This window comes from Syngnathus acus, chromosome 16, assembly GCF_901709675.1.
Source record: "Syngnathus acus chromosome 16, fSynAcu1.2, whole genome shotgun sequence".
NCBI lineage: Eukaryota > Metazoa > Chordata > Actinopteri > Syngnathiformes > Syngnathidae > Syngnathus > Syngnathus acus.
In genome coordinates this window covers 9,316,080-9,328,224 of record NC_051101.1, presented here as the reverse complement: position 1 = coordinate 9,328,224, position 12,145 = coordinate 9,316,080, and the positions used below count along the sequence as shown (strand labels likewise).

Here is a 12,145-nt window from a genome sequence, read left to right as displayed (position 1 = left end):
ATGTGAAAGTTATTTTAATATAGGATCACAAGGGTGGAGAACAAAGCTGCCTTTATATGCTGCTCAAGTTTGTTTATATTAAGTTTAAACCATGCAACTTTGAATTTAAAGCGCAAAAGATGTCGTGATTAAATAAACACTTTCGGAGGATTATTTAGTATAGATGAGAAACGTGTAGTTAATGATACTTTGCATCTGTAAGCAAAAAGGAGTGAGATTTTTGTTTAATGAAAAACATTTATTGACGCCCTCATGCTCATCCTCCCTTGAAGCAGTTTTCTTCTAATTTATGGAAAGTGATGTTCTGTAAAAAATCTCAATAAGTGGCCCCCTAATTCCTCCCTCCTTATTCACTCTCATTTAACTTTACCTTCCTTCCGCTGTCTTTTATTATGGAGGGGGCGGCCTGGGGGGTGGAGAGCCCTGTCTATTGATGACCTCACGGGGGCCGTGCGGCGGCCGCGCGGCACGCTGGAGCCGCTGATTGGACGCCCGTGTCACAGCGCCACTTCAAAGCCGGAGAGGAGCCGCGGGACCGTGGAAGAATGGGCGGAACGCATCATTGTATTGCTCACCTCTAAAAAAAGAAGAAGAAAAGAAAAGGGAAGAAAAGAAAAAAAAACGCTGCTCGGATTCATAAATATAAAAAGATCCTCTAGAGGAGGGCTGTGGGTTTTTTTTGTGTGTGATGGCAACTTCACTTCTAGGGGTGAGTCTCCGAAAAGGACTTTCTTACTGCTTCAATTAGTTCTTGTCATTGGCTGCTCCTCTCCTGCTTGGGGATTACACTTTCAAATCTGGGGGCAAAGTTACAGCAAAGGCAGTGCTTGGCTTCTATTTTCGGTAGATGGGAATAAAGTTGTGTCTGGTGCGCTTCTCTTGTTTGTAAAAGTTTGTCCAGGTACGCAGATTGCTGATGCAAGATTCAAGGCGTCTTTTTTTGTTCGTCGCATGTTGAATCAGTGCGCTCGCTAACTTGCTGCTTTCGTGTCCCTTCAGGAGGAGCCGAGGTTGGGATCGACTCCTTTAGCCATGTTGGCTGCAACATGTAACAAAATAGGGAGTCCGAGCCCTTCGCCTTCCACCATTTCGGATAATTCCTCCTCTTTCGGGAAAGGCTTCCACCCATGGAAGAGAGCCGCCGCCAGCAGTTGCAGTCTGGGCTCCGGCCTGTCCGGCTTCGGGGTGTCCCGCAACGGCTCGGCCATCTCGGACTCGTTCTCCTCCAACGGCTCCACGGGCTCCAGCGCCTTCTCCCTCACGTCCGGCGCCTCACCCGGCTCCCACTTTGGAAACGACTACTCCGTGTTCCAAGCGTCCGTGTCGAACGGCTCGCAGGAGTCGAGCCACCAGCCGATGTTCATCTCCAAAGTGCACACGTCCGTGGACAGCCTGCAGGGCATCTACCCGAGGATGAGCGTGGCGCACCCGTACGAGTCGTGGTTCAAGTCGTCTCATCCCGGCATCCCCGCGGGAGAGGTGGGGACCACAGGGGCATCCGCGTGGTGGGACGTGGGAGCCGGCTGGATTGACGTTCAGAACCCCAACGGAGCAGCACTACAGACGTCGTTACATTCCGGTGGACTGCAGACGTCCTTGCACTCTCCCCTGGGCGGATATAATTCTGAATATTCCACTTTAAGTCACTCAGCCTTCAGTACTAACCCCTCTCCGCACCTGTTGTCCACCGGCCAGCACCTGATGGACGGCTTCAAACCGGTGCTCTCCTCGTACCCGGACACAACCCCATCTCCGTTAACCGGTGCGGGGGGTGCCATGCTCTCAGGGGGTCCGCCCGCCTCCTTAGCGGCGTCCCCGAGGTCATCGGCGCGGCGCTACTCGGGCAGAGCCACCTGCGACTGTCCCAACTGTCAGGAGGCAGAGAGACTGGGACCGGCTGGCGCCAGCCTCCGGAGGAAAGGCCTCCACAGTTGTCATATCCCCGGCTGCGGGAAGGTTTACGGGAAAACGTCCCACCTCAAAGCGCACTTGCGCTGGCACACCGGCGAGCGACCGTTTGTGTGCAACTGGCTCTTTTGCGGAAAGCGCTTCACGCGCTCCGACGAGCTCCAGCGACACTTACGCACGCACACTGGGGAGAAAAGGTTCGCCTGCCCGGTGTGCAACAAGAGGTTTATGCGAAGCGACCACCTGAGTAAGCACGTCAAGACTCACAGCGCCGGTGGGTCGGCCGGTTCGGGCTCTGGAGGCAGCGGGGGTAAGAGGGGCAGCGATACCGATAGCGAGCACAGCGCACCGGGGAGCCCCCCGTGCCACTCCCCGGACCTGTTGCACCCGGCCGAGGCGAGACAGGGTGTGGTGGGCATGAATGGCCTCTAACTCGGCTTGATTGTCGTTTAAAGTGTGTGAACCACAAGAAAGTGTCGGGAAATGTTCTGCAGAGACATGACAGTGGCGGACATTACTGTACGTACTGTGTGCGTAATGCTCCATCACGGGTGTCGTTGAGAATGTGAAAATATTGGCTTAGACGTTTCTCATACGTGAGTATGTGCACAAAGTTCCACCGTCTGGCCTTTGGAATTATCTCGGACTTGAAGATGATACAATACTTTGGTGGATGTTTCATAAAAAAAGGCCAACATATTTCTTGAATTATCCTCTACTTTGGTGCACATGTACCATCGCAACTGTCATGAATAAAATAGGCCTATACATTTCCCAATAGTGACATGCTAGGCAATATACTTTGGCGTATCCACAATATATTTATTAAGATAATGAGCTATAGTGTATTTCTCCATAATCCATTTTTAAAGACAGTGGATAACATTTAGTGTATGCATAAAACTCCATCTAATTTAAAATCAACCCAAAACATTTTTACAAAAGGGCATTCAAGTGTATTTATACTAAGGTATATGCACAATAATGAATTTCTTTTTTAAGAGAATAAGCCTATACATTTTTTTGTATGCAAAAATTACAATAAACAATGTTGAAAGAATGGGCATACATATTTTTCTTTTGAAACATAAACGTGTAACCTAACACACAACGATCATGTATTAAGAAAATAGGAATTCACTCTTTTTCCTGTTGGAAAATTAATGTGTATACACTCATGTATCCACAACGATCCATTGCATTTGTATTGCGAAAATAGGCCCCTACGTTTATTTTTTGGGGGGGTGCTGACTTCCGCACAACGCTCCATAATAAGTGTATTTTATCGTTAAATTAGGTCTGTACACTAATAATTGAGTACATGATACTTAAGCGTTCAAAAGTCCATGTCATTAATTGGGGAAAATATAGGCCTAGATGCATTATTGAAGAAAAAAAACGTGACAGTGAAGATACAGTGCAATGCTCCATCATGCGTGTCATTTATTTGGGGGGAAAAAACAATACATTTCTTTTTAAACTGACATGTTGCTGTTCTAATAGAAATATCCCCGTGTAAAAGTGGAGGGGAAAGTTTGGTTCACGCCTTATTGTGCATTTTTTGGAGGGGTTGCAAAAAGTTGTGCTGTCATACATTTTGTTCACGGGCAAACTCTGGCACTTTATATAATTGAGAAGGAGAGATTAACATAGCTCGGTGTGGAATAAAAGGAATATAATTATGGGGTGGTTTTGTTATATCTGACCATCACACACACAAAACACACACACACTCCCAACACACACACACACACACACACACACACACACAGTTTGTGTCCAATCCACATGTGCGTCAAGGCAAGTTTGCAGTTGAGGAGGTCGATCGTGTGACTGCAAAATGTCTGTAAATATTGAACCATGTAGGTTAGAATATATACGCCCATGTCAAAGGTGAGTAATGTATTTGTCCAGGAGACGATTTTGTATAGCTATTTCTAGTTGTATATGGACTCTAGTAAATATTTGAAAATATACGGAGATGTACTTTGGATTTTTTTGCTTTGACATGTTATGAAATGTATTGTGGGGAGTTCTATTTAACCACGACCTTTCTTGTATTTAGGGGTTTATATGATTAGGCGCACTTTTGAATTTATTTGTAAGGTTTGGAAATGAGTTACAGATTACCCAGTCTTGTTTTTTTTATTTTTTTTTATTTAAGTAAGCATGTTGTAAAGTGATTTTAATTTTACAATGATGTCATTTTTTTTCTCCTTCTGAGAATGGCTTTTTATGTGAGCCACTCAATAAAGTCAGTATGGACTGAGAATCACTTTGTTGGGTCGATTAAACGATTGGCAATGAAAGTGATTTCTTTTCTATGAATGGAAATCATTCTGCATGTTATTTTGAACCATTTTAAAGATGGGTTACTTTTTCCAATCACAAGAGGGTTTATATTTTACATTAACGGGGCCTTATTTTGTATTCAGTTTCAATAACTGAATAAAATAGCTGCATATGGGGTTAAGTATCAAAAAATGAAAATACATAGCTATTTGGGCTGACTTAATTTATTGTTTATGAAAATTCCTTCAGGCCAATGTATTAGCAGCTCTGTATGTGTGAGTGCTCTAAATTTTTATTTCAAGTTTGACTTCATTTACACTATTTTAATTTTGGTTGTGAATGTTGCCTTGTGATTCTTAGGCCTGTCGTATATTGAAAACGTACTGAGATTATATCTATTTAAAATAATTCAGTCATGAAAAAAGCGTTTATTCCAAGTGACACTGTTAATTGCGCAATCAAAAAAAGTGACAACACTAACACATTTTATGAATTGAGAACATGCACGTACCTGGCGGCCGCAGCGGGGGTCTGCGAATCTTATTTTAACTTAATGCAAATAAATGTAAACTACTTACATTTTCCCTTGTAAATTCAATTTTTACATTTGGAAAAGGCAGCTTTGTATTCAAGAGTGTACAAAACTGGCCAAGTTTCACCTATTAAAGCAATTAATTTCTAGTAATTGCTCTATATATCATTTTATAAAGACACCAGTATGTATTTGATTTTTTAATTTAATTTCAATTTTATCATCGTGATTATAAACATCAAGGCGAATTCAATTTGCGCTCTGCAAGCTGTATGGCTATTTGTGTTGCACAATACCTCGAACACGAGATAATAATGTAACAAAAACTTTAAGAACTATAATTGCAGAGTACGCGAAACAAAGAATATCTAGGTGTTAAAGGCGGTATTTATACATTCCAATAAATACATTTTTGAAGTCTTCTCTACTGAAAGGATGAACGTGCGCGTCTACTTCAATATGCAACCTTTTAGCGCCCTCTATCGTTTAAAATGCTTTTGCAAACTATGTAAATTCGGATCAATTTTTAACTTTGACAAAACTCACTGAAATCAAGTTTTGTTTTCAAAGTTGTCTTACTGTCTCAATTTTCCACACCAGTACATCCATCCACACCAAAAGTGTCAAGAGAAAATGTTGATGCTTCATTTTCTGAAAATCAAATGCCATTACTCTATGCCTAAGATACAGATATAATAACAAAAAAGGTCAGAGGTGACACTCAAAAACGTCTATTTAAAAAAAAAAAACATGAAGCCATGACATGTTGGTCAAGTGAGATCCTCTCTGGACATATGCAGTCAGCTTACCGATGAGGGTATCGTCATCAACACCAACTCTCCACAAGGGTGAGAATGATCAGAAGGCTGCCAATCGTGGATGAAGAACATAGCAGTTAGATGCGAATAGTGTTTCCAGCCAAACCACATATTGACCCAGTCAATTGAAACACAAGCAACAGTCTCAAGATCAACTGTTGCAACTCTTTTCCCAGACAAAATCACAGGCTTGGTAACTACCACTGCTACCAAATGGACTGATCTTGAGTTTTGGATAACATTCAAAGTACTAAAACAAGTCAGAGTGTTCGTACTAACTCTGACAGAGTACTATTTTAAAATGAGTGAAACAACCAGCTGAAGAGTTGCAATGGAAAAGTATTTTCAGATATAAAATAAAAAGATATTTTCTTTTTCCGTGACTGTAATTGGGCTCCATCTTATTTAATTTATACGACCTTTATTTCCCAATCATTATCATACTAGGGCAGCCATTAAAAAAACTCTCAACGACACATTTAAAAAACAATACTTATCATGCACATTGGCAAATCTTGTGAGACTTCACCTCAGAAAGCAACCATTACCATTTTAATCCACCAATGAGTTTTTCTTTTCTTTCTTTCATTATATCATATGGTAAAACATATTTTGAAATTTGAAAAAACTTACAACAGATTGTGTCCATATTTGGAGGTTCCACTTAATACAACACAGTATAGATAGTTTCAACTTAGACACTGGGCACGATTTTAAAGCCTTACATTGCACTGTTGTTGACTATTGTGATACTATGAATTAACTTAACTGATTCAGAGTTGGTCTCCATATTGACTCAGTGAAACCAAAAAGCATGACCGTTGGGAATTAAAGGAATGTTAGTGCATTGGCACCACCATGTGGCTAAAGTGAAAACACCTTCAGATCATTTTTCTTGCAAACTGAAAACAAAAACGAAGCAACGCTGGATGCGTTCACCAAATGCTGAAAAGCGTTCTAAGACTACTAATTGATCGCATTTAGGAACAAAACAGATAAGGGATGATAATAGATTGATGGATGAAATTTGAATTAAAGTAAGCCATTGTCTGCAGGTGAATAAAGCCATGTGCTAATACATAATTCATTTACAATTTAAATGCAGAATAAGATTTTCATCTGTATTAATATGAAGTGCCATTTTACATCATATGCACAAATATATGTATTTAAATCATATATAGTATGCAAAAAATAATAATAATCGTGGCCCTGTGCACGATTATAAACATGTCAGCCTTCATGTAGTTAATGAGTAAATGGTCAATTAGATAGCATGGCTGCTGTCCTTGACGGGGTTAACTCCAGTTAACCTTCCTTTGGGGTTTTATCATACAAAAGAGCAGTGATACCCAAACAAAGTAAAATCAGTACTAAAAAAAAAAAAAAACCTCCACAGACAACTGCTTAGCACTATTTGGAAACCAGAATAGCAGAATTTACAGCACTCTGCTGTATTTTATTATTATTATTTTTGTGTCTAAATTAAATATACTTGATTTAAATCACACGTTTTGGCTTCCAGTGCAACATCTTTCGTCACTGGCACGCTTATCTAGAAGCCCCCAAAACCGCCGCTCAGTTTCAGGTGTTGTAATATCTCTTGCGTAAACACGGAGATGCATTGTGGGGGATGTAGTCCCACACAGCGAACAGGCCCCTCCTCCACCGGGCAAATGTGTCCCTCCTCAGACTCGCAATCCCAACATGCTTGGTGTGTGTGAAGGCAGAGCGAAACCGTAACGAGGACACGCTTCATAAATCTAAAAGTTCATGCTTTTGGAGCTTTTTCTGACATCGCAGCAGAGGAAAAACTACAAACATCTCATGCCGACGGTGGGAGATTTATTTTCTGTTTTAAAGTATCATCGTTATATACAGCATGGCTCGATACTGAAGAGGCAGTTAAAGCGTTATTAATGTGTAACCACTGGACACACACACCTGTCAGGACGCTGAGACACTTCTTGTTTTGTGTCCTGGGCTACTCTCATTTGAATGTATATGAAAATATCAGTTTTACTATATTTGCTAAGATCATTGGCTACATCTAGTGGTGAAAATAGACAGTATGGACAGTTCTCAACTAGAGGCGCAGAAAGACTGTAAACGTCAGAATGCCTGACAAGACTAACCTGTTTTTGTGCATTGGTAGTAAGAAAGATTATTATTGATGACTGACTCATTGTGACATGTCATGAATGAGTTGAAAACAACGTGACACTAACAAGTGAGGCTTTCTTCCACTTCGGGTACTGTTTCCCTACAAGAGACTCTCTGTACTGAAGAAAAAGTAACTTGAGCAGTCAAGTCTTTGTTGTTTCGTAGTTATGTGAAAAATATTTACTTGAGCCATAGGTGACAGGTATTCCTAGTTGCAACTACTTCCTTTCTCAAATCTAGATGACAAATGGTGCGTATGTAATGGAGGAAAATGCTGATACAGTGATCCCTCGCTACTTCGCGTTTCGTTTATCGCGGCTTCACTACATCGCGGATTTTTTCCAAATTTTAAAAAAAACATTTAAAAGTCAAAATAAAACTTCTAAATTGAGGAAACGTGTCTAACACCTTTAGGACAATGTAGTATTGCTCCAAATGTTCGTTTAGATTCCTTTAGAAGTCCGTTTTCGCGTGTTAGCACGATCGTGTTCACTTTATTGTTCGTTTACAACTTGGGGAGGTTAATATAAATTTGAGGAGTCTAAAGGACCTATAAGCAACATTACTGCCTTCTTTTCAGATTCATTTTCTTCTTACCACAGTCTAATTTTTTTTTCCTATTTACAGATGAAAATATGGCAAACTCCTTGCCGTGTGCAGGGAGTCTTGTACGTAGCAAATCTGAGGGGACATTGATTGATCTGGATGAAAATGCTTTGGATGGTAAAGATCAGAATGGTAATTTCTTTAAATTTTAAAGACTATTGTAAAGTCTTCAAAGCAGAATTATTGCTAAAATTATGCTTTTTAATAGATGGAAAAGAGCCTCAAACAAGAAAAAGCTATGACAAGTCAAGACAAAATCCCTTTTGGAACAAGCTGTCTGAGTCAAATCCTTTCTTAGATGACATTGTGCACGGCCAATCAGATAAGCTTATTTCCAACACATCCGGCACATTCCATGAGACTATAAACCACCTGAACACAGAAAATGGGGACACTATCAGCACATCTTCAGATGAGGACAACGCAGGGCACTTCCTGGAAAAGAAAATCAAAGATAACAGATCGGGGAGATGGAAGAGCGCCAATGACCTTCTGGATGGAAATTCTGAGCAAAAGGCACCAAAAAGGGGAGACATCTTCAAACCACCACACCCTGTTCTAAATCCTGATTTTGAATGGCTGAAAAATGATAGAGAAGCCTATAAGATGGCTTGGCTGAGCCACCGACAGTTAACTCGCTCCTGCCTGGACCTCAATCTGATAAGTCAGAGTCCTGGATGGGCTCAGACTCAGGCTTCAAACTTTCAGGTCATCTGCAAAATCGGCCATGATGGAGGCACAGTTCAGCTGCCAGACTCGGAAATCAGTATTGCTGTCCCAGAAGGCCACGTCCCTCCTGGTGAAGTTCAGGAAGTAACACTGAAGGCAATGCTTGACCCTCCTCCTGGACTCAACAACAACTACATGACCACTATGAGTCCACTTCTGGAAGTAGTCCTCAGCAACATCAACACAAAAAGTTCCATTTCCCTGAAAATTAAACTGTCCGGAGAAGTACGGAGAGACCCGCTTAGTCAGCTCCTGACCACAGTGGTCGGACTCTTGTCTTGCAAACGAGAAGGGCCCTATATTAGAGTGAATGACTGTAACATTGTCGAGAACATGATGCAGATGAAGCTCCAGCAGCTGAAGACACATTTTTATGTGGTAGCAGTTGCAGAGGCCTCAGCTATTCAGTCCCCGGCTATGTCAGTCTGGGATTACCTTCACCGCCAAATCACTGTTGCCATCTATGGCCCCAGGTACATCCATCCGTCTTTCAAGGTTGTAATAGTTGTGTGCTGTCACAAAGAGGTACCGTCAAAGCTTCCCTTTTCAGATATTTGTCGAGGTAACAAACAACTGCCTCCACTCGTACTGCAGCTCTGGGGAGTGCATCACCTTAGGACTGACAATCTGCATGACCTGTTTGTTACCACCACTGTCAAGGGCTCCATGTTTAGAATAAGACTTGAGGACAAGGTGAAAGAAGTCAGGCAGAGCCAGCTGAAAATAGGAACAGTGCTGCATTTACCGGTGGCCTTATCTTATCCTAGCAACAAAGACATAGGTCCATTTGAGTTAGACCTGCAAATAACCGAATCAAACTCCAACCCCATTGCGCATTTCCAGGTCCCTTCGCCTCCAGCCGCACCCATTCGATCGGAAAAACGCATGTCAAATCAGACGAGTAGAAAAGTCGTCCAGGTGTTGAGAACATCCTCAATTCCCGAGGATCGGTTGCCAGATTTCCCTATATTCAAAGACGGACCTGTGAACCTAAAATGGTACGGTGTAGCCCTAAAGTCAGTTCTCCGTCAATCACGTGTGGACTACCTTCTGGAGTACTTCAAGGGAGACACCGTGGCTCTCCTATCAAAGGCGACTGTTAGATCCGTGGGGAATTCAAAGGGAAAGGAGTGGTACATCGCATTCCTCCGGGGGAGAACTGGTTTGATACATTGCAAAAATGTCAAGGTCATTACAGCCGATCAAGTGATTGACTTCACCGGGATTCGCATGAGCACAGAGGTGCTCCTGGACAACATGACGCTGCCCTTCATGAAGCTTACATACATGTACTCGGATATCCAGACACTAGTCACGGAGCATCTGACCAACTGGAGAGGTTTTGCAAATGCCTTAGGGTATTACAATTTGTCACTGGACAGTATTACTCGCAGAGTTGCTGAAACGGAGGCCGACAAGGTGGCCTGTGTGCTGGAAAAGCTGAAGGAAGACTGCCACGCGGAGAATAGTGGCAAGAAATTCCTACACGAACTTATGACTGTAAGTAAAACGATATTTCACATCCACATTGTCAACAATCAGTTATGATTTTGTTGTCATTAATCTGACTAGTGTGTTTGTCTTTTAAGGGTCTGTTAAAGATGGACAATATCAGTCTTGTGGCCCAGCTGATTCAGAATACGGTTATCCTGTCAACCGCTGTGGAGCTAGGGATTCGATGGAGGGAGCTCGCCGATAAAATGGGAAAGCTGACCAGTTCTCAGATTGCTGTCTATGAGGCCCCACACAGAGGAAAGAATGGAGAAGTTGGGGCTCAGGTCAGTTCATCAGTCCTCCAGTTTTTCTCAACTGCAGTTATTTTGATGACACTCTGTCTTATATGTTTCTGTTGATTTATTTTAAAAACATCATAAAAGTAGCACTTTTAAAAAATGTGTATTGTTGTTCCTCAACGTCTTACAGTTGATGTGGAAACCTGCTTACGATTTCCTGTTCTCCTGGAGTCAACGTTACGGACACAGTTACAGAGACATGATTCAAGACCTTCACTTGGTCCTAGATAAGATGAAGAACCCCGCTACCAGACAGTGGAGGCACCTGACCGGCGCCCTCATCACAGTCAACTGCCTTGATCTCTTTCGGGCCTCTGCATACCCAAAGATCTAAGCACTTTGTAATCAGAGCACCATCCCTGCACTTCTTCTGTTTGTTTATCAACTGTCTTTGCCCTTTAACTGCAACAGTGAAAATAATGAAGGCCTGTTTATTCATCAGTACGTTGTATTAATCTAAATGAGATAACACTTAACAGTAACGTTTTAGCACTGAAACTGAAATTTTTGTACTCATAAAATGTTAACATTAATCAAATAATTATGGTTGCCACATGTTGTATTGTATTTTTTATTATTATTATTACTGTGCGCTTCCAGACTTCCTTTTGAGTAGAGGTTCTATCACTTATATTTGAAACAGTTGATCTGAAACATACAGCAACTCTGTTGAGACACCAAGTAATGTGAAAGTCATTTACATGCATTAAATTGTATGATTTATATATTTCCTCAATGCTCTCCCAAAGAGATAATGAACATGTACTTGAGATTTTGTATTGTAACATCACATTGTGGAAAGCACCGTAATGTCCGATACACAACGTTGCCAAATATTTTTAAGATGCACTATGGATCATTGTTTCAAGTAATGCCATGCTCAATAAAGTGTTGCATTTGAAGGAAACAAACATTAACTGCAATAAACCAACTGAAGGAATCAAATGTAAAAATAAATGTGACTTTGTATGTACACGATGTTGCTGTAGTGGTCTGATTTTATTCATGTTTTTCTTTTTGCAAGCACTATTTAAACTTCAGTTAGAGTTGAAATCACACACTGCTTAACTGAATTGGTTTTGGGTGAGGGAACGCACCTGAGGCAAAATAAATCTGCAAATTATAACAGGAAATAGAGCCAACTGATTTGGGTGATTGTAGAAATGGAAATTGAGGTCAAGGGCACACTGGATTTAGTTCAAAACATTTAACAATAATGTCATTTTTAAACAGGGGTTGAAACCTAAAAAAAAGGTTTTTTTAAAAGTACTAAAAATATGCATTAAAGACATAAACACAAACAT

The 12,145-nt window shown here is 41.4% G+C and overlaps 2 protein-coding genes across 3 annotated transcripts; both read left to right on the top strand.

Moving 5' to 3' along the window:
• The first annotated feature begins 403 nt into the window (after positions 1-403).
• Positions 404-4,180, top strand: sp8b (sp8 transcription factor b). 2 transcript variants are annotated; one of them, XM_037274470.1, is made up of 2 exons: positions 404-709; positions 1,000-4,180. In XM_037274470.1, exons 1-2 carry the CDS (start codon positions 689-691, stop codon positions 2,338-2,340), a joined length of 1,362 nt encoding a protein of 453 aa, XP_037130365.1. In that variant the 5' UTR covers positions 404-688; the 3' UTR covers positions 2,341-4,180. The 2 variants fall into 2 exon arrangements, with proteins under 2 accessions (XP_037130365.1, XP_037130367.1); XM_037274472.1 differs by having other exon boundaries at positions 404-901.
• A 3,050-nt stretch (positions 4,181-7,230) lies between these two features.
• Positions 7,231-11,819, top strand: macc1 (MET transcriptional regulator MACC1). Its single transcript, XM_037273970.1, has 5 exons — positions 7,231-7,386; positions 8,341-8,451; positions 8,528-10,548; positions 10,638-10,826; positions 10,972-11,819. Exons 2-5 carry the CDS (start codon positions 8,349-8,351, stop codon positions 11,173-11,175), a joined length of 2,517 nt encoding a protein of 838 aa, XP_037129865.1. The 5' UTR covers positions 7,231-7,386; positions 8,341-8,348; the 3' UTR covers positions 11,176-11,819.
• The last annotated feature ends 326 nt before the right edge of the window (positions 11,820-12,145 follow it).

Coding starts and splice junctions, on each gene's coding strand:
- sp8b (XM_037274470.1), top strand. CDS start 689: ATGGCAACTTCACTTCTAGGG. Junction 710..999: donor TGGCAACTTCACTTCTAGGG/GTGAGTCTCCGA, acceptor GTGTCCCTTCAG/GAGGAGCCGAGGTTGGGATC.
- macc1 (XM_037273970.1), top strand. CDS start 8,349: ATGGCAAACTCCTTGCCGTGTGCAGGGAGTCTTGTACGTAGCAAATCT. Junction 8,452..8,527: donor GGATGGTAAAGATCAGAATG/GTAATTTCTTTA, acceptor GCTTTTTAATAG/ATGGAAAAGAGCCTCAAACA. Junction 10,827..10,971: donor ATGGAGAAGTTGGGGCTCAG/GTCAGTTCATCA, acceptor AACGTCTTACAG/TTGATGTGGAAACCTGCTTA.